We start from the raw sequence: 22,591 nt of genomic DNA on the forward strand, positions 1-22,591 counted from the left end.
CTGGGAAGGTCTCCTTGACTTTGAGAATGAGGAATATGTGGTCTCTATCTTTTATCTGGGCAGGGCTTAGCTTCTCCTCCCTCCTGCTATTTTGGAGTATCTGTCCACAGGGGATGAACTCCAGCTGCTCAGCCTGGGTCCCATCTATCTCCTGCCTCAGGACCAGTGGTCAGACCTGGATCCAAGTTGTGTGTTCACATGAACTTGATCTGAGTATGTCATTTCCTCTTCCAGAGTCTGTGATCCCCTGTTTTTGCCTTCCCAAGTGGCTTTGAAAGTAACCAAAATGATAGCTTAGGGACTTCCCTAGTGGCCCAGTGGTTAAGACTCTGCACTCCCAGTGTAGGGGGCCCGGGTTCGATCCCTGTTCAGGGAACTGGAGCCTGCATGCCACAACTAAGAGCCCACATGCTGTAACTAAAAGATCCTGCATGCCGCAACTAAAGATCCAGTATGTGGCAACAAAGATCCCGTGTGCCGCAACTAAGACCCAGCGCAGTCAAATAGGTAAGTAAATAAATAAATATATTTTTTAAAAAAGATGATAGTTTAAACACAGATACTTACTGTGGAAAGGTATGACCCAAATGCAAAGCTATTTGTATTTATTAAGGTGAATGCCATAGAAAGATGCCACGTGGACAATAAATGCCACGGCCTTGGTACTGACCTTGCTGAATTTTACATGAAGGAATACACTATTTTTATCAGTCAAGATATGGACAAACTTTTTTTTTTTAAATAACGAATGAGCTTTTTGAAAAAGAATTAGAAAACCTGTGATATTTAGGGCAATCCTAAAAGCAACTAGCAAGGAGCAACTCTGACTGCCATTCCAAGATTGCCATTCAAACACATGGGACTCATTTATGCAGTTCTCCTAAAAGCTAAATTTCGTTTGTATTTTGACTGGGAAAGTCAGGAATTGAATCCAGAAACTAGGGAAATCAATGAAGAAAGAAACAGAAAGTTCCTAACCTACTAAGAGGCTGGATTTAAAAGGCTTATACTGAGCTCCTGCTTGCTGACACTCCTCTGTTTTATTCTGTTCTTTTTTGGGTGGAATTAAAGACTTCCCCATCCTTAGCACAATTTCTCTGCTCAGGGGCCAGATTTAAAAACAACAAAACCACACAAACACACACTATTGTGTGTGGGTATTTGGCTATGTTTTTGTCAATAATACAGGGGCTTATACTGTTAAGCCAGGAATTAAACTTGAAAACAACATGCCTTCTACAAATGGACACCTTTACCAGGTGACTCGAGGTTGGCAGCGCACACCACATGGACACCCTGAGGCTTTGGAAAGGGTAACCATATTCTGGAGTGGCCCAGCATCTCAGAAAGCATTATAGTAAAACACTCCTAGGGTGGGTTTACCCCAGGGGTAAGTGGTGACTGATTCTTCTTCTTCTAGCTCCGGAGCTTGACTGTCTCAGATAGCTAAAAAGAAAAGGGAAGGAATGTTTTCATTGGAGAGTCCCAACAGTTTCCAGCATATTTTCCATTTGCCTGTCTTTACTCTTGGCCCTGAATGAAGTAGAAGGTGGAGTTTTCTCTACTGAAATCATGAAAATCTGGCATGTGTGCACTCCTATCTGCTCTTGATATCATTCATGTTATTAACTGCCGCTGTGTTTGCTACAGGCGAATTGCGTTTGTCTTTTGGTGAGGGTCATGTTGCCTTGTGATTGCCCTGTGATCGATCGGCGTGGGCATTTTTGTGAGGGGCTTGGTGATTCTTGTATTTTTGTTGTGTCTTTTTCACTCTTCAGTCTATGTGCTGATTTGGGCTTGTTTGCAAAGGAAAGAAGTGTTTGGCTCATTCCATTTCATACAGTAAAGGCAGCAGCTTACTGGGGGTTGTTTTTATAACCTAGAAGACTGAAGTTTTCAAAAGAAATTTGGCGAGCCGTAGGTGTGTTATTAAGAGTTTGTGTGATAGGGAGCCACACAATAACACCCCTAGTGCACACGGGCATCACCCTTAACTCTATTTTTTTTTTTAAAGTTTAAAAAGCAAAGCAAAACAAGATAAAAACCTTCCATTAAAATGTTATTAGGTGGGCTTCCCTGGTGGCGCAGTGGTTGAGAGTCCGCCTGCCGATGCCGGGAACACGGGTTTGTGCCCCGGTCCGGGAGGATCCCACATGCCGCGGAGCGGCTGGGCCCGTGAGCCATGGCCGCTGAGCCTGCGCGTCCGGAGCCTGTGCTCCGCAACGGGAGAGGCCACAACAGTGAGAGGCCCGCGTACCGGGAAAAAAAAAAAATGTTATTAGGTAAGTTTGGACATTTAAGCTCCACGGTCTTACATCTACATAATCCAGAATCAGTTCCTTTTTGTTTCTGTAGGACCAAAAATGGATTTCAGAAAATATTTAACTCGATATTAAAAAGAAAAACTTACTATAAATGCTGAGGTATAAATATTGAGAAAGATCTGGCAACTCATATTTTAAAGAATACAGTTTAGAAACATCTGAGTTATAGATTCACAGGACTCAAGAAGTTATGCATTTGTGGAAAGGTTTTCTTATTTTTAAATTTTAATGCTAGGCCCTTTACTAAAAGAAACAGAAAAGCATGGTATCTTAACTGGCACAGAAGCCCCCATGATTTAAATTGCCTCTCAGAATCCTTTTCTGACCACCCCATATGACTGATCGTTTTTCTCCTTTGTCAGCTTCTGTGTGAGCTCTCAGTTTGTACTTCATTAATTTGCATTTGCAGGAATTTTGCTTAATAAAATGTGGCTTTGGGTTTTGTTTCAAGAGAAGAAAGTGAGTGTGCATGCCACACTGCTTTATTTATTTATTTTCTTGTTTTAATATTTTTATTATTAAATATTCTCTATAAAATTGAATGTTAGAAATTACTTGAGTTAGCATTTACAAAATATTTTGAAAATAATATATTCTCATGCAGAGGCAAAATATTATCCCCAAAAATGCCATTTAGCTTTGGTAAACACTCTGAATTTCCCATTCAATCACCTTTTCTGCCCTGATTCTTTTAATTGGTAACTAGTGGATGTTCCTGTCCTAATAAATATATTTTATTTTATTTTTAACATCTTTATGGGAGTGTACTTGCTTTACAGTGGTGTGTTCGTTTCTGCTGTATCACAAAGTGAATCAGCTCTATGTGCCAAACTGCTTTAAAAGCACTGCTGCTTCCTACCTCTAACAGTGGGTTCGTGCTCTGCACACCTTGGCTATTTGAAATGGGACGGAACCCCATCCAGTGGGGCCCAGAGACCCCCACAAGCACCCCTTTATTACTCTCTCTGACACCCCAAGTTTGGAAAGGTGCTACTAGACTATAAGTCTCTTGAACAGTATCTTAACTCATCTGAGAACCCCATGTGCCCACCAAACAATAGGACTTCCGTTAATCCGTAGAACTGAACTGTGAGGTAAAGCTTTGGATGGACCTCAATTTGAATCCCAGTTCTGCCAGTTACAGGCTATGTGATCTTGATAAACTTACTAGAGCTCTCTGTTGCTCGGTTTTTCTCACTGGCAAAATGGAAAATGGTACTATTATAATGATTACAGATGTCCCTGGCTTATGACGGTTTTACTTACAACTTTTAGACTTTATGATGGTGCAAAACTCATACGCATTCAGTAGAAATCATACTTCAGATTTTGAATTTGGACCTTTTCCTGGGCTAACAATATGCTGCATTATGCTCTCTTGTGATGCTGGGCAGGGGCAGCAGTGACTCAGTCAGCCACGTGATCACAAGGGAAAACAACGAATACACATACAACCACCCTGCTTTTCACTTTCAGTATAGTATCCAATAAGTTACATGAGATAGTCAATACTTTATTTTAAAGAGGCTTTGTGTTAGATGATTTTTCCCAACTGCAGGCTAATAGAAGTGTTCTGAGCACGTTTAACATAGGCTAGGCTGAGCTATGGTGTTCAGTAGGTTAGGTGCATTAAATGCATACTCAATTTATGATATTTTCAACTTATCATGGGTTTATCGGGACATAACCCCATTGTAAATAGAGGAAGATCTATATTATACTAATGTAAAATAATAATAATACAATTATTAGAATTCCTTGGAGGAGTAAATAATACAGGAAAAACATTTAGCTTTTTGCAAGGAACTACATCAGAAAATAGCAGTCCTTTAAATTAGTTTATCAAAAGGGTTCCCATTTAAAAAATTAATCAAATACATATCTCTTTAACTGCCAGCCAGCTTGGATGAACCTGAAATGACCAAGGCGAATGCTCTGAGGTAGTATAATTCCAACCAAAAGCAAACCCCCCCCCCCCCAGATTTCTAGTTTGCTAAAAATTGCTCGGCCTTTCCATAGGTAAACATACTATTCTATTTAAAAAAATGATAAGAGCTTGTGTACCCCTTTTTTACTATTTGTCTTGACCCCTGAAGGTCTGGGGTCCAAAGAGGAGAAATAGCGTCATTTTTCCTGCTTTGGCTTCCAGATTGGACAGGTCTAAATCAACTCAAAAAAATATTTTTGGAGCATAAGTTTGGGGACAAGTAACACTGCTTAGTGAAAAAGCATGGGCTTTAGAGCTCAGCAGGCTTAGGTTTATTTATTTTAAATTAATTAATTAATTTATTTATTTATTTTGGGCTGCATTGGGTCTTCATTGCTGTGCACAGGCTTTCTCTAGTTGTGGCGAGCAGGAGCTATTCTTTCTTGCAGTGCGTGGGCTACTCGTTGCGGTATTTTTTCTTGTTGCAGAGCGCGAGCTCTAGGCGCGTGGGCTTCAGTAGTTGTGGCACGCGGGCTCAGTAGTTGTGGCGCACGGGCTTTGTTGCTCCGTGGCATGTGGTATCTTCCTGGACTAGGGCTCGAACCTGTGTCCCCTGCATTGGCAGGCGGATTCTTTTTTTTTTTTATTTTAACATCTTTATTGGCGTATAATTGCTTTACAATGGTGTGTTAGTTTCTGCTTTATAACAAAGTGAATCAGCTATACATATACATGTATCCCCATATCTCCTCCCTCTTGTGTCTCCCTCCCACCCTCCCTATCCCACCCCTCTAGGTGGTCACAAAGCACCTAGCTGATCTCCCTGTGCTATGCAGCTGCTTCCCACTAGCTATCTATTTTACGTTTGGTAGTGTATATATGTCCATGCCACTCTCTCACTTTGTCACAGCTTACCCTTCCCCCTCCCCATATCCTCAAGTCCATTCTCTAGTAGGTCTGTGTCTTTATTCCCATCTTGCCCCTATGTTCTTCATGACCACTTTTTTTTTCTTAGATTCCATATATATGTGTTAGCATATGGTATTTATTTTTCTCTTTCTGACTTACTTCACTCTGTATGACAGTCTCTAGGTCCATCCACCTCACTACAAATAACTCAGTTTCGTTTCTTTTTTATGGCTGGGTAATATTCCTTTGTATATATGTGCCACATCTTCTTTACCCATTCATCTGTCAATGGACACTTAGGTGGCTTCCAGGTCCTGGCTATTGTAAATAGAGCTGGCAGGCAGATTCTTAACCACTGCAACACCAGGGAAGTCCCAGGCTTAGGTTTAAATCTTGTCTTCTGTTTACTTGTGTGACTCTGAATAAGTTCTTTAACCTCTCCTGAGTCCCAATTTTAGCTTCTGTAAAATGGGAATAATTCCTGCCTTACAGAGTTGTCATGCAAATCAAATGAGATAAAGTCCTAGCACAGCATCTGGTACATGGCAGACCTTCAGTTAAATGGTGGTGTCTATTACTTGTATTAGTTTTGGGAGTCTCATCAAAATTTGAAAGCTTATACTTAGTTAAGAGTGGTTATTGGTTTTAAAATTAAGATTTTTTTTATGCCCAAAAGATTTAGGTATGAGTAAATGTGGCATTTCTACTCTCTAGGGTAGAAATTATCTATTACCTATTACCTATTAGAGAAATTACTGTATATTAAGAACAGGAGGCAGGAGCTCTGAGTTCTAACATGGCTTGTTTGTTTATTCATCTGTACATTCAGTTAACGTTCTTAAATGCCTATGATGTGCCGAGCATGGTCTTAGGTACTGGGGATACAGTGAATAAGACCTAGTCCCTGTCCTCAAGATGCTCGTTAACTGTAGTGGAGACAGATATTCAGACTTGCTTTCTACCTCATCAGGACCTCTGCCCCATTCTTTTCTGCTGATTATCCTTCATGGTTTCACATAGTAGAAATCTCAGGGTTCATTCCTCTTGCCACTATAAACAATACCTGAAAATCTTCTTACTGTTGTTTTTCCACTGCATTTGCTCCATATACTCCTAACTCTGGACCAACTTAACCATCTACCTTCTGCCCAAGAGTACCCAGAAAGCTCTAGAAAATGATGCAATTGCATAGGTTGGAATAGCTGCACACATCCATCGTTTCCACCCCCAGGTGAGCTCTCAATACCAGTTAATAATTCTTTGCCCTGCCCTGGTCAATCCTTCTACCATTTTCTACATCCCATGATCTGGTGTCTTCAGCCTCATCTTTCTGCTTTCTTCCTCTCAGCTCACGCTTGAACATTACACACACTGAATGGGATTCCCTACACACAACATGAAATGAAATTTTTGCCTTCCTTGACTTTGCTCATGGCATCCCCCAGGCCTGGGGAGAGGGAGCCCTGATCAGCCTCGATTCAAGTAGTCAGTTCCTTGGCAGACACATCTGTAGAGCAGAGATGAGTGCCTCAAGTTGTCATAGCTAGATGACACAAACATCAATTTGATCTCATGATTACCAAGCAAGTTTAATGATTATAATTTGGCTTTTTAAATAGATTACCTATAGGAAGAAAGTATACTGGCAGTTGTATTTTGCATTATAAATGAATAAATTCATACCCTGGTTTGTACATCAATCTTTTTTTTTTTTTTTTTTTTTTTTGCGGTACGTGGGCCTCTCATTGTTGTGGCCTCTCTCGTTGCGGAGCACAGGCTCCGGACGCGCAAGCTCAGCGGCCATGGCTCACGGGCCCAGCTGCTCCGCGGCATGTGGGATCTTCCCGGACCAGGGCACGAACCCGTGTCCCCTGCATCGGCAGGCGGACTCTCAACCACTGCGCCACCAGGGAAGCCCCGTACATCAATCTTTTATAAGTTTAGTTACTGTGGTCGCTCCTTTTGAGTCTGTTTAATTTGGGATATACTAACAAAATTGAGTTTCTGGTTGGAAAAGCCAAGGATCAAACTTCTAAACCCACATGGACAACACCAAAGTAGTTAGCTGGCCGCCTGAGACAATGTATCTATATCACCTCCCTACATCAGCAATGACTTCTAAAGACCTTTACAACTCTAAGATCATACTGCCTCAAGAGAAAGGTGTAACAAAAAAAAATCTTAGATGTGCCCTATTGTAGGGGAAATGTCCCCAATGGATATACACTAGCTTGTTAAAAACATCCTTGTAATAATATCTGATTTCCTTCTTTTAAAACTGTGCTTTCCAAGCAGTCTCTGTGGTTATAACTTGATCCCCCCACATGGACGTGGACCCTCAGGGAGGGCAAGCCTTATGCCTGCGTTCAGTGTGCAGGGAACTCAGAGCCTATATAGCTCCTATTATACATTATCAGTAAGTGTCTTATCAGTTTAGATTGAGGTAATCAAAACCCCTGCCTGATCAAGCCTGAGGGTCAAGTTGCTGGGCCCATAAAGCAATAAAGTGAGTTTAAAGACCTAGAAGGAATTAAAGTGCCCAGGAAATTCAGAATATAAAATTATAAGAATATTTTCCATATGTTAATGCTTATTCTACTATGTTTATCTCATTTAATTCTTGCAAAAGTCCTATAAGCACTCATTTTAAAGATGAATAAACTAAGGATTAGGTTAAGTTAAATAACTTGACCAAACTGATAAACAGAGCAAGGATTTGAGCATAAGTCTGCTTCCAAAACCTGTGGTTTTAACCACCGTACAACACTGATTCCCCTTAACTAAGTCCGTTCATTCATTTGTTCACTGTCATGGAGGAGGAAATTTTCTTTCTGGCTGGTCTAAGAATTAAATTGACATGAGACAGATTAACAGGAGAAATCCAAACAAAAGTTAACGTGTACATAACGTGTACATGGGAGAGACCCGGGAAAACTGAGTAATCACCAAAATGGCTGAAACCCTCACCTTAAATACCATTTTCAGTTAAAGACAAAAGAGGATGTTGGGGGGTAAAGGGTCTGGGACTTCATAGGGGAGGAAGGCAATTAACATGAGGATGGAAGGCAAATGTTTGTTAAATAAATGTTTGCTGGGCCATGCAGAGACAAGGGGACACAGAGTAGACTCTGATCTCTAAGAGTTTCCCTCACCACACCCGGCCCATATCCACTACAGGTATCTGTGGCGATAGCTCCATTCTGGAAACAGGCCCTCCATCTAAATTCTTTTTAGGCAGTTGGGAGAAGGTCAAAGTTTCTTCCTGAGACTTTTGGGCCTTGTTTGTTTTCAGCTTGAAATCATCTACATGCCAGAGACATTTGGGGGCAGCAAATTTTGCTCACTAACATCACCAAATATTTATTGAACACTTACAATGTGGTAAGCACTGGAAATACAAGGATGAATAAGACATTTACCATGAAGACCTTACAATTAAGTAGTAGGAATCTAATATATAAAAATACATATAATTAATCATTTTAGATGCAGTCATAAAAGATGAGCAGCGGAGATACAAAGAAAAGTGTGCAAGAGTTACCTGGAAGTAGGTAGGAGACAATGGAACATTTCCATGGAGGACATGACAGTTGAGCCAAGAATTATAAGACAAGCAGAATTTCACCACGTGGATAAAGTTACTTCAGGCTGAGAGCTGAATGGAGGGGAAAGGTCCGGAGGCAAAATCCAGAATGGTGCACTGGAGGAGCTGCACGTGTAGGATTGGAGGGGTGGCAAGATGAGCCAGACAGGCGGGAAGAGGCCTGGTGCGCCACGCAAAGGACTGTGGGTGTTCTGCTGCAGGAAGTGGAGGGTCTGGTGGAATTTTAAGGAGAGTAGTGGCATGATTAGATTTATTTTTAGATTTCTCAATAAATGTAGGGAAGGTACAATAAAGACGAGACATTTACTAGTGCAACATGGAAGAGAACAGTGAGATTGTTCCTTTCCATGATCTGGTCATTATACTTCTATTAAGATATGCTTGTCCTCGCGTAAGACCACCCAGATATTTTCCTTTGAAAAATAGCACATAATGAGCTCCTTAATTATTAGTGAACTGATTTTTTGAGAGGTGTAGGTTGGAAGATGTGTGTGTGTATGTGTGTGTAAAATGTATTTGTGCCAGCATTTCAGCCTCTTATGAGATTCTTTTGAAATGTGATCATTATCTATCAAATTAGCTCTCCCTCTCAGCTTTGTATCATTTTCAAATACAGCAGCATTGTCTTCTGTTTCAATATAGATACACCATTCCTTGCCTACAGTATAAAGTTCAAACTCTTTATTATATGAAACACTGATAACATCCTGATGCCAGTCTTTCCAGCTCATCTCAGGCCCTTCTCAACATAGCTTATATTTTAATCATATCAAACTACTTTTGGTTCTGGTCAGACCTTATGTTTTCAAATGTCTGTGCCTTTGTCTAGGCTGTTCCATCTGTCTGAAAGACTATCTTGCCTCCTAGTCAGGATTCCTCACTTTTCTTCATATTTTACATAGCTCTATTACAATATTTTCATAAGCCATGATGATCACCTTAAATTTGTCTCCTCTGCGAGCCCTTGGCTGGAAGGGCAGGGACTCAATCCTATTTATCTTTTTGTCCTGGAGTACCAAAGCATAGTGTGGATGGCATACTGTTGGAGCTAAGTAAATTAAGTTTACTTTGCAAAACAAAATTATAGCATACTAAAAATAAAAGGCATGAATATATCCTTTGCTGCTCTGCTTAGTAAATTACCAAATAATCAACAGTGAACTGCTCTCCTGCCTTCCTTAGCAAGGGCTTATTGGGCATCAGGAGCTCTAGTTTTTAGGATAGCAAAAACTTTAACTCTTACCAGCTTTTATTCTTTTTAGGAAAGCTATTGAAGCAAAGTCCTAAACTTCCACTCTCTTTAGTGATCATTTTAGTTCTTCTAGGTACTAATGAATCAAGCATTTATAAAATAATTATTAAATGTACATATCAAACATTTTTTGAATTTGCATTTTGCATTTGAATATCAAACATTTTTCTCTTTTGAGCTATAATATTGAGCAGTGTCTTCAATGTGTTTTCGATTAGAATATAAATAACTCAAGATCAGGAACTAAAACCCTTTAGAGATGAATCGATAATACCACTTTCCTATCAGCCAAATACAGTGCTATTAGAGTTCTGAAAAATTAAAAGAGAAGGCCATTGTTGGTTGATTATTGTTTTTAAAAGTCTACATTTTTAATGTAGCCAAGTGCTAAACACTTAGGCCTGTGGAACAATGAAGGACGAATAAGTAGCTGTGATATATACACTGTGATTGTACAGACCTCACTGGCTTAGAAAGCTCTTCCAGACAAGGGTGTGGCTGTGAAACTTGTTTAGGTTGAGCATGTTGATAAGCTAAATTTCCAAGTGTCTTAATTTTTCATAGAATATATATTTTATTTATCTTCTGATCTGTGCCTTTTTAAGAGTTTTATTCTTTCTTGAGTTTGGTTGAAATGATTACACACCGATTCTTACCCTCATTTTCAGAAAGATGTACATCTATGTAAGTACCAGGATAAATTTAAACATTGTGGTTAAACCTGATTTTAAACACATTTTTCTAGGGCCTGAATGTTTTTAAATGCGTAATGCTTAAACACTGTGGCGGGAGTGCGGTATGCAGTGGACAGGAGATTTTTAGGATGATTCTTAGAATGATTTTTAGAATGATTAGCTGTTTAGTTTTGGTTTTTTCTTGACTGAAAACCCTCAAGTTAACAGTCTTTTAAAACTAGAATAAGATATATACCCATAACAAATTACTGTTAATTGCACTTAAAAAATACAGCATTAAAGTTTGCTGACAAACCTTTTCTAGGACCAAAAATCTAACGTTTTACATTGGAACGAATTTACAGGATAAACCATTCCACTTGCCTCATTGTTTTCTGCCTCTATGCCTATTTTGCTATGCAAAAGCTTTATGTCAATTTACTTTTTGAGCCGTTTAAGACCAAACCAAATTATTCCTTCAGAACATTTTAAACAATCCCTTAAAGACCTCTTTTTCTTGGCTATGTTTCCAATCTTGGCTTATCACTGTAATATTTCATGCTCCATGCTTCTGAAAAAATTCAATATTCAAGAACAAAGTAATCCAGAGCTTTACTTCATTTCAGTCTTTTTATGTCCTAGGGCTGTCCCAACTCAATGACCCAGTTTTTATTGTGTCACATCTGTCTGTGCTGACTGCGACCAGCTTGCCTAAGCCTTTTCCCGTCCCTTATCAGTTTTCCCTTAATTCAAAAAAAAAATTTATTTTTAAAAATTCTTTGCACTTCTCCTTTCACAGCTTTTAGATTTTTTCCTCCTTAGGAGACTCTGTTACTGTGGTAGCTACTCAGAAACACAAAGATGAGTGGGTGACTAAGGTCTCTAAGTCTTTCCTTGTCAAAATTTTCATTGCAATATCTTTAGAATTACAGAAAGTGGATATTATAATTTGGCAATATGCATCAACAGTCCTCAAAAATGTTCATACCCTATGATCCAGCAGTTTCACTTCTGAGACTCTAGCTTACTAATTAAAAAGAATCATCTAAGATATGGAAAAAAGCTGTATACATGAGATGTTCATTACAATGTTATGTATTGTTGGGGAGTTCTTTTGCTCGGTCTAATAATTAAATTGATGCAAACAGATTAATAGGAAGAAAAAAAACCCCAATTTAATTCATATGCACAGAGGTCTCATAAAAATGGAATCCTGGAGGTGAACAAAGCAGGCTGTTTATATATTATTTTTAGACAAGGAAACAATTATTTGTGAAGATTTAACAAAGGGGCTTGTGCTTGGGGTAGCAGACTAATGAAGAGGTAACAAAGTTTGTCTACAGAGTTTTCTTAGCCTTGAATTTCCTAACTCTGGTGATAAGGATGCTTTCTATCCTCCTGGTATAAGGAGGATACTTTCACATGGGAGGTTATTTCCTGCTTTCATGGGGAAAGAGGGGGTTAGAGTGTTTTTCTATATCATTTTTTCTCCACTGGCTTAAATTCAAACTAATCAATATGTCATTGTAGCATATCTTGGGGCAGCCTGCTCTGAGGCCCAACAGTATACATGCAAAAGAAGAAAACAACCCAAATATCCAACAATAGGAGAGAAGTTTAATAAATTACTGTCTATCTACTTGATGGAATATTGTGCAATCATTTAAGATAATGGTCATGTTGACTATGTAGAAAGATAGGTAAAAATTTATAATGTTTTCAGAAAAGCAGGGTGCAAAGTCGTAAGTGCTGGGGGTCACAGCTATGTTTTAAAAAGCATTTACAACAGGAAAACTGCAAGGAAAGAGGACATTTGCTAATACTTGTTATTTTAGGGTATGGAATTATAGATGACTTTTCTTTCCTTTACTCTCAAAATCTTGATTCAAATTCTTTTAAAATTTAAGTTTTTGAAAACTATAGTCTTCACAGATGCAAATTAAGAACTATTCAGATATGCCAGGTCAAATAAAATTTATAAAAGACTATTTCAGATAGAGCTCTATTTAAGTCTAATAATAATCTAACAATGGCCAGGGGATGGGGGTGGATAAGATAGTGAGTACGTCATTTTGTTTACCATTGTGTGTAATCCCCAAAAAGATATATTAGAAAAAAAATTTAATACCTATTTTAAAATATAAAATAAAATTATTTAAAAAAAATCTTAATAGGTTCTACTCAAGTTTATTTTACTGCCACTGACTTTATCCAGGCCAGTTTGTTCTCTCCAAAGTTGCTTCATCAAGTTCTACCTCTAGCCCAACCCTTATAGTACATTTCCCACACTGTTTTCAGAGAAATCTTTCTGAAACCTAAATGTATGTGATATTTCACTGTTTAAACTATTCAGGGATTCAGAATATTAGAGTCTTTAGCTTACTAGCTCCTCCCAAGCTTCTCTATCTGATTCTGTGTCCTTTCTTCTCATGCACCCTTGCCACCAGTTTTATCAAACTACATGTAATACCTGAAACAGTACTCAGAGTCACTATTGCTTCTGTCTTTTAATACTGAAACTAACACTTAATACCAGCTCAGTCTTCAAATCCCAAAGTGTTACTTTCTTTGGGAAGCCTTCCCAGATTCCTCATCTTTTATGTATTCTCTGTAATCCTACAGTGCTATCCCTGATTTGCCCATCTGCTTTTTCCACCAGACAGTAAACGTCTTGTTATTGTGTGCACGGGCAAGCGCAAGCGAGTGTGTATGAGCAAGTGTGTTTAACAGCACTCCCTGCCCCTCCCGCCCCATGTCCCTTCCCTGTGCTCTGACAATGAGAGGAATAGTGATTGCTAAATGGTGTTGATGAAGGGCTAGTGTGCTAATCCTGGACACCAAATGCTAGGAAAAAAGAGAGGAGATGCACTGGAAGCCAAGGACTGTTAGCTGTCAGGTACTTATTAGGTAGAAACTCATTCACTGCACCTCCCTGATGAAGTTAGACTTTACTTCCAACGTTGTACCCCTGAGAACAGGGAGCACATTTATGTGTCTATGAACTCTCCACTCTTCTTTGTACATACTAGGCATTCAAACATATGTTGATTAAAATCCAATTTTTAAAAATCATTCCGATTTACAGAAATTCACATCCACCTTGTCTATAATTAGGAAAAAACCCTGGAAAAAAAAATATGTGAAAGACAAAGTGTTTGTGAAGCTCAATGTCCTAACTAGAAAACTTCAGAACAGTGCTGTGAACCCTGAAGAGGAAGATGTAACTGGAATTAAGGATGGGCAAACTTATTCAAATAAAATAAAAATAAGGACTGCCTAAACTCCAAATGTGCTGACACACAAAATCAAATATCTATCTTGATTTTCGTATGCTTACATAGGGAACCAGCTATACTCCAAAAGAAAATATTGGTTCAGCCTAACACAAAATCATGGTTTTATTGTTTAGACAAAAAACAAATAACTTGGTCATGTTCTCAATGGATTTTCTTAGTTTCTTTTTTCCCATCCTTATTATATCTGTATTTTAAGCAATATGGCTATTAGAGCACAATTTTTTTAAAATTTTAATACATTGAATACATTTCCCCCAATTTTTATAGTTGTTAAAATTTTTGATTATCACTCTTAACATTTTAGTGATTACTCTTTTAACCTTAAAGTTTAAATGTTTCAGAGGCTCTGATATTTAAAATAAAACTCTGGAAACAACTATTAAATAGAAAATTCTTTCTTCATCATCCCCTTAATTTATCTGCTATGTAGATTTAGTGTTCTTATTTTATATTTTCTTATAAACTCACCTATCTATTCCTATCTGGAAACAAACGCAACAAATATGTTTTAGTAAACTATCCAAACAGAATTCTATTTTGAATTTCAAATTATTGGAATATACCTAGTGACAGCTTTGGTATAGGGGAAAGGCTAATCAGCCAGTGCATGGGGGTAGAAAAATTTGACTGAACTTTATATATAATAATAGAAAGAGCATAAAGAGACTGGTCAGGTGTGATTAAGAGTGGGAAATAAAAAACTTTTCAAAAATTAAGCAATATAAGAATGTATAAGGCACAGCATGGAAGTCCTAAAATAAGCATGAATTACAGAACAGGAAGATTAGAAAGAATGATTTTTAAGGTAGCTACAACTATCTCTCAGTAAAATACATTACTTATAAAGGCACATTTCCCTATAGGACAGAAAACATATCCCTTAAGACAATCCAATAGTCACTTAAAAATAATGTTCAGATACACCCAAGCAAACTCTGTAATAAAAATAACAAACCCACAGCCCAAAAGAACTGTACAAGACAGGAATGATTCCTACAGATACTTTAACATAAATATTTTATACCTTATTGTAAAGACATTTTACACACCACCGCCATAAATACCAAACACGGTTTTATTTATCTACTTATTTATTTTTTTGCAAGATTTTTTTGATGTGGACCATTTTTAAAGTCTTTATTGAATTTGTTACAATATTGCTTCTGTTTCATGTTTTGGTTTTTTTGGCCGTGAGGCATGTGGGATCTTAGCTCCCCGACCAGGGATCAAGCCTGTATCCCCTGCACTGGAAGGCGAAGTCTTAACCACCAAACTGCCAGGGAAGTCCCTGAACACGGTTTTATGAAAGTAACAATTTTAGAATAAAAACATTTCTTAAATAGCATGATAATCCACCTGTTTTCTTCTTAACCTCAGCATAACAGCTAAGACCCTAGCAGACATGAAAATTTGGTGTCTTAGTTTACAAATGTAGTCTAATACATCGGAATACTGACAAGCATTTCCACGTGCTTCAGACATACTGCCAACACATAGATAGCCAACAAGGTTAAAAGAAATATACACATTTCTAGTTATAGGCACTAACTAGAAATATTACAGTAAAGATGTAATGCCACCAATACAGGTTTTTACACACCTGAAAAAGTCAACAACAACAACAAATTTCAGATATTTGACATCAGGTAGACAACACGTAGGCTTTAGGGTTGATTTACTGCTTTCATGTGATGTGCAAATAGTCTTATCCTTGCCCCCAACCTTGGAATTTCAGAGCCAGAGAGCATACAGTTCAAAACACTTGCTTTATCCTTTTTCTCGCGCTAGCCCTCTGGTGTTTTCCTAATTCCTGCAGTTTTCTAGAATGATCTTTCAGATTTTCACTCAACAGCACTGGGTCAAATCTCTTCTATACAGGATCTCACTCTTCTCATGTCTCCTCTGCTCACAGAGAGCCGGTCAAAGTCTTGGAGGTGGAAACGAGTTGCCAACTGATTTACCATTTTCCTTAGGGTAAGAAATGCTGAAACAACTTGGAAAGTAAGGAATATAGTGAAGATGATATGTACTGCTTTTTCCAAGGGCAGATTCGTTAGGCCTTCATTAAAGAGCAAGAATAGAATTAAAGGCAACTGCAATAGAAGGCTCAAAAGCCAAAAGCCAGCCAGCTCAGGAACCTGCAATGACACACATGATGAGTATCAGATCAGTGAAGTACAGTCTTCTGTTTGCATCAATAAGCAAGTGATACTACTTGATGGCACTACGGTGAACGTACATTTTGAGCTCTGTAAATCAAAAGGAGTACAACATGGTCCTTGTCCTCAGAAAACTTACAGTCTAGGCTGGAAGAGAAAACTTACCTATGGGACAGTCCTAGAATACTACAGTGAATAATGCAATGCACCACTTAGCATTATAGACTAAATGCTACAAGAAATAAGACAAGAGGGTAAGTAGGGTAGGTAAAAGACAGAATGCAAGGAGGTAGGCTTTTAAAGTTGGGTAGAAGGAGGAAGAGGCAAGAACTTAAGTAAGCAAAGATGTGGAATGAGTATGACTGGGAAACAACACATCACCTGGAATGGATGCTTGGATTAGGAAAAAGCAAGAAATACTTGGGACAGTGTACAGTGGGACAGGCTGGGACAGGCCCTTATGGCCTGAAAGAACACAGAAATCTTTAGGGATTATCCCTAAATTCTGGTAACTGTAAATGCTTAGGCAGCATGATGATTCAGAAAACATGAGCCTTGCAGAGGAAATGAGTTTATCATTTCCCCCCATTCTCTTATTCAGGATCTAAATAATCACGTTTAATTGACCAAGTATTTTCAAGACTGGTGAGAAGAGGGAAAACTATCACTTCTTAAGTGTTTACTATGTTCAGGTACTTTATATAAATTACTTAATCCTAACAAATCTGTGAAGTAAATATTTCCCCAATTTTATATGTGAAGAAACCAAGGCTCAAGAGATTAAGCAAACAGACCACAGTGACAGACGTGGTGAAGTTGGAGCTACTAGGCCTTAACTACAGGCCTTTGCTCCTTCCATCACATCTCACTGCCTTTTCCTTGTTAGGAAAATCTTACTGCATTTATGTGTAGCACTGAGAGAAAGGAAAGAAGAGCCTACCTTCTCCTGCAGGTTCCCCATGTAGCCCAGATACAACCTGATAGCTTCAATTAAGGTTATTAGGATGATAACGGTGACCACAATGAATTTGTAGTAATCAGGCAAGATTGAATACTAAAAAAACCAAAAATAAACATGTTCATAAAATCTCACATATAGTAAGACTGACCTGAGATTAAAAAAAAATATGAAGAACTTTAATTTTATTGACAATGTAACAATGCTAGGGACGACAGAAGAGACCTCAGCAGAAGTAGTAAAGTGTAGATTTACCTTCATCTGAAGCATCGTAATGCTGCTCACCCACCAAAGTGGGAAAAAATAAGTGTTAAAATAAAGTGACATCTGCAATGCCAAACTGGAAACCATTTCATTATCTACGGAAGAAAGAGAGAGAAAAGGAACAAACTCTTAACCCTGGTCTCTGCCCTATACGTCCTTTAGTTCCTTAGAATTAATAACCATAGCAGCAGCTTAACCAAACTCCAAATTTTAAGCCTATTTATAATCATTGACAGTGAAAGGAAATAGTCATCATAATACTATTTAGTTCCTATGTTAGCTACTTGGGGGTATGTTTCATATTTTTCAATTACTTTATCATTTTCCCATTACAGTCTGCTGACTTTTTTGCATACTACTGGTATAAATTAAATGTGGAATATCAATACGAATCTTATTGAACAGATAACAATAATAATCATTACCTCCTTTGTAGATTTCTGTGTAAAGAGCCTATGAAATGAACACATAAAATACATAACAACTAATTGCTCACATATAAACTAATCTCATGCAAAATCTAATCTCCCCAAATTATAATTAAACAGACACCCCTTTTCAGCATATCCTAATCCTACCTGTTCATTCATATCCAATTCAATGCCACTTTTTCCATAAATCCTTTCTTGATCCCATTCCCCCACTCCAGCAGAAATCTCTTTCCCCTCTAGGTACTTATCACTCTAGTCTGTGTGTAAGAAGTGCTAGCAAAGAGCCACACTCCCCTCACTTGAGACACAATCTGGTTACTGAAGAGACAATGAGCTCTGGAGTCCAAGTAAACCCAGAGCCCCCCAAACTCCCTCAGAACTCTAGATGCCAGACTTGGAATAAATGACTTAACCTCTTTGAGCCTTAATTTATTCACCTGTAAAACAGTAACATTAAAATTACCTCACAGGTTGCTTGTGAAGATTAAAGATAATATAAATTACTTCACCCTAGCACTATGCCTGGCACTTAGTAGGCACTCAATAAATATGAGTCCTTTTTCCTTCTCTTTTACTTATACACAGGCTCATTGTAAGCACAGACCACATTCTACCCAAATTTGAGGCCCTCATAGAACCTAGCATCTTGCTTTACACATGGAAAATACCAAATATGCATAAGCAGAAAGAATGAATTAATGAATTCATTAATGAATGAATGAAAACATACTATTATAAGGGCATTACCAGTGTAGCCATTCATGATACATGAGTTTCATTTATCTAAGACTGATTACATAGTACCTTTTGCTTTCATATAAGGGAGAAGGGTCCTAAATTAAGAATTTGATTTTTTAAATTGGGCCCTACAAATGCATCCTCAATTTGACTAAATTCCAACAATTTAAGAGCAGATATATATTTTGAAATCCACTGCTCTAAGTGAAAGAATTTACAAAGGCTCTAAAATAAATATTTTTTTAAATTAATTTATTTATGTAGTTTTGGCTGTGTTGGGTCTTCGTTGCTGTGCGTGGGCTTTCTCTAGTTGTGGCTAGCGGGGGCTACTCTTGGTTGTGGTGTGTAGACTTCTGATTGCAGTGGCTTCTCTTGTTGCAGAGCTCTCGCTCTAGGCGCGTGGGCTTCAGTAGCTGTGGCACACAGGCTCAGTAGTTGTGGCTCGTGGGCTCTAGAGCGCAGGCTCAGTAGTTGTGGCACACAGGCTTAGCTGCTCTGTGGCATGTGGGATCTTCCTGGACCAGGGCTCGAACCTGTGTCCCCTGCATTGGCAGGCAGATTCTTAATCACTGCACCACCAGGGAAGCCCCTAAAATAAATTTCTTAAAAACAGATTTTTATGTCTTTTTCTCCACATCTGAGTATTTTATATCTATCATTTAACAGTTTTATAATATAAGATAGTCATGGTCTCTCACAGCCAGGTTTTTCCTTTAGCTCCAAGAATATCCCTGATTATTTTGTCTACTTTTGCTTGCACCCATTTATTAAATTACCACTAATAATGGAATGCATTCTTACAGTCTGTTAAATCTGAAGGTAACTCACTTGCCTAGGATTTTCTCATAACAATAGTACAACTCTTGGTCAGCTGTGGTCATAATACATGCTTGCAATTACAGTACAAATAATCAAACCTAATTCAGATCCACAAGGAAGAAAATGTGGAAAAATAGTGATAAATTAGTTAAGCTGAAAATTTTAATACCTTTAGAGCAAACACTGTAGTCAAATTTTGCGAAGAAGTTTTTATGTTAAGAATTTTGTACATGAGCATCTTAAGAGTTATGTCTATATTTCAGATCAAACTTACCATCATGCAGTTGAAAATCAAGTTAATATGTAAATTAACCTTGAAAGCACAAGACATGAATTTACTAAATTCTGCAAAAGTACAAGTTGACTTCTGTAAACGGAATTTAAATTAAAACATTATGTAATATAAATCAGGGGTGGGCAAACTACCAGCCAGCAGCCAGCTGTTTTTGTACAGCAAGTGAGCTAAAAATGTTTTTTCACATTTTTAAATGGTTGAGGAAAAAATATCAAAGAATAATAATATTTTGTGACACTGAAAATCATGAAATTCAAACTTTAGTGTTCACAAATAAAGTTTTATTGGAACACTGCCATGTCTATTCAATTACCATCACCTATGACTGCCACAGAGACCTACGGCCTGCAAGGTCTAAAATATTTACTATCTGGCCCTTTACAGAAAACCCCTGATACTTTATATCATCAGATTTTAGTGCCTTGGCTTTAGAATCAAAAACATAATAACCTAATTTTTCACATTATGTTTTTCTCTGTACATCCTAAATCAAGACCAGGCCTAAATTGAGAGGACAGGCAAGTAATCAGGGTGAAAAATTGAAACGATGGGAAATGACTTTTCTTTGCCCCCTTTAAAAAATCCCTAAACCAAGCAAGAGGAAAAGATTTCTATTTCCCAGCACAGTTCAGTGATAAAAGCTGCGTGGGTTTGGTTGACGGTATGTTGTCTATCATGATTTAAGAGAGGGAAACTGTTTTGCAGAAAACTGCGTTGTCACTTGTCATGTTGGATGTAGCATCGTGGTATTTTGTTACTTGATTTAGGACAAGAAGTATAAATAGGGGATGGGAAGGAGAAGGCAGGGAGAGTGCGAGTTTTGTTGAAGGCGTTGCTAGAGTGGCAGGTGCCACTCTGTATTGGATAGCGTTTAAAATAAAATTTCTTTCCATGTCTTCTGCCAGAAAATGGACTTGTGGTGGAAAGTACTTGTTCTGCTAGGAAAGGAGAAAAGGAAAAGATATTTTACTGGGGTAGGGGATAGTAAGTGGAAAGAAGGGATTGCCTGGGCTGTTTCCACTCCATCCTGGCCAGAAAAACCAGGGCGAATGCCGTAGAGGAAAAGCAAAATCGGCCTTCTCAGCGTTCTCGGAGGGCAAGGGACCGGACACGGGCTGCGAAGGCGGCTTTTATAATCTTTTTTGAGGAAGGCCGGCGCCACCTCAGCCGCCCCGCTTGCCATTAGCCGGCCAGGTCGCAGCACTATCAACCCGGAACCCGCTGGGTTACGGGGCCGGGGTATCTGGTCCCCATCTCAGCCCCATCCCTCGGCCTGGCCCCTCCTCCAAGGAGCTTCCCGCACTGCGGAGAACCACCTGAAGGCGAAACCGCCATCTTAGGTCTGGGCAAAATCTGGCCGCTCCAAAACCCGCGCCAGGTCTTCCGAGGGCCACACGTCCTGCGCTGGGCCTCCGCCACTCACCCGGACCCTCGTTATACTCCGGCCCGGTCCGGCTGGAGTCACTGAACACGGTCCGGCTGAAGTTTCCCAGCCTCTGGCGGACCGGATCTGGCAGCTCCATGCTCTGGCCTTGGTACTGGCTCACTGCTGCGTCTTCGGGCGCTGTGGTGCTCTGAGGTTCCCACGGCAACCGGAAGGCGAGGGCACTGGGGGCCCGGGCGCACGCGCGGCCGCACTGCACGGCCGAGGCGTGGGGCTCCCTGGAAGAGAGAGGCGTGCGGGGGAACCCGTTCCTGCTGAGCGCCTAGCCAGGTGCAAAACCGCGGATTCCTTAGTCCTATTTTAAGCTCCACCACTTTAACAACGAATAAAAAAAATAATAAATGACCTGGGGTTGGACTGTGATACAAGGAGCTCTAATAACCTTGCCAGTGAGATGCAACCTTTCTGGAAGGAAATGCAGAATGAAGGCAGAGCTTAGAGAACGTTCATGACCCAGTAGCTTATACGTGTGTGTGTGTGTGTGTGTGTGTGTGTGTGTGTATACACACACACATACTCTCTTCTAGGAATATATGTTATTATATACTAGGAATATTTCATATATATACATGCCACACACACAACTCTCTCCCAGGAATTTATGATTATATTAGGAATATTTTATATATATACACCATATATTATATATATTTGATGGAATACATTGCAGCAGTTTAAAAACATGCTTGCAACGAATTTTTTTTTTTTTTTTTTTTTTTGGCTGCGTTGGGTCTTCGTTGCTGCACGCGGGCTTCTTATTGCGGTGGCTTCTCTTGTTGCAGAGCACGGGCTCTAGGCGCGCGGGCTTCAGTAGTTGTGGCTCTCGGGCTTTAGAGCACAAGTTCAGTAGTTGTGGCACACAGGCTTAGTTGCTCCGAGGCATGTGGGATCTTCCTGGACCAGGGATAGAACCCATGTTCCCTGCATTGGCCGGCAGATTCTTAACCACTGCGCCACCAGGGAAGCCCTGAATATTTGATAATATGGATTAAATTTAAGTAAAATTAAAAACCAGAAGTAAAACTAAATAGGAATGAACCTAATTTAGTAAATGTGTGTGTAAATATGTGGGAAGCAGAGAAGGGGAGGAGATGGCACAAGCACTGCGGCTTCAAAAAAAGACTAGAAGGAAATAATCCGAAATGTTAATAGTAATTTCTAGGTAGTAGATTGTGGGTGATTTAAAAATTTTTAAACATTATGTATTTTCCAGCTTTCTCTCAAATAAGACATATTTTTTAAAAAACTATTTAGGTATAATACATATACAGAAAAGGGAACAAACCGAATATACAGGTGTAACCAAAACCCAGATCAAGAAACAGAAACTTACCAGCACCCCCAGAAGCTCTCCATGCCTATTCCCTTACAGTGACTAACCCTCCACTTCTAACCGACCTTTCCTGACTTCTATAGCATAGAATAGGTTTGCCTATTTTTATTCTTTATATAAAAGTAATCATCCAATAAGTGCTTAAAAAAAACACACTAGTTCTT

At 39.0% G+C, this 22,591-nt stretch overlaps 2 protein-coding genes across 2 annotated transcripts in view; one reads left to right on the top strand and one right to left on the bottom strand.

Moving 5' to 3' along the window:
* Positions 1-487: 487 nt before the first annotated feature.
* EHBP1 (EH domain binding protein 1) overlaps positions 488-22,591 on the top strand; it is a 536,766-nt gene continuing 514,662 nt past the window's right edge. Inside the window, exon 1 of the mRNA XM_082851650.1 lies at positions 488-507. The gene's annotated coding sequence lies outside the window, so the exon portion shown is untranslated. The remainder of the gene's footprint in view (positions 508-22,591) is intronic.
* Positions 15,076-21,422, bottom strand: TMEM17 (transmembrane protein 17). Its single transcript, XM_082851571.1, has 4 exons — positions 21,074-21,422; positions 17,359-17,462; positions 17,086-17,199; positions 15,076-16,124 (listed from the first exon to the last, which is right to left on the bottom strand). The coding sequence occupies exons 1-4, from the start codon at positions 21,171-21,173 to the stop codon at positions 15,846-15,848; spliced, it is 597 nt and encodes a 198-aa protein (XP_082707697.1). The 5' UTR covers positions 21,174-21,422; the 3' UTR covers positions 15,076-15,845.

Source organism: Leucopleurus acutus (genome assembly GCF_964270905.1).
Source record: "Leucopleurus acutus genome assembly, chromosome: 12".
NCBI lineage: Eukaryota > Metazoa > Chordata > Mammalia > Artiodactyla > Delphinidae > Leucopleurus > Leucopleurus acutus.

Excerpts from the sequence above, each read along its gene's own strand:
- TMEM17 (XM_082851571.1), bottom strand. The coding sequence starts at position 21,173 with ATGGAGCTGCCAGATCCGGTCCGCCAGAGGCTGGGAAACTTCAGCCGG. Across the intron at positions 17,463-21,073 it reads GGAGTATAACGAGGGTCCGG|ATAATGAAATGGTTTCCAGT; the intron begins GTGAGTGGCGGA and ends TTTCTTCCGTAG. Across the intron at positions 17,200-17,358 it reads TTACGATGCTTCAGATGAAG|TATTCAATCTTGCCTGATTA; the intron begins GTAAATCTACAC and ends TGGTTTTTTTAG.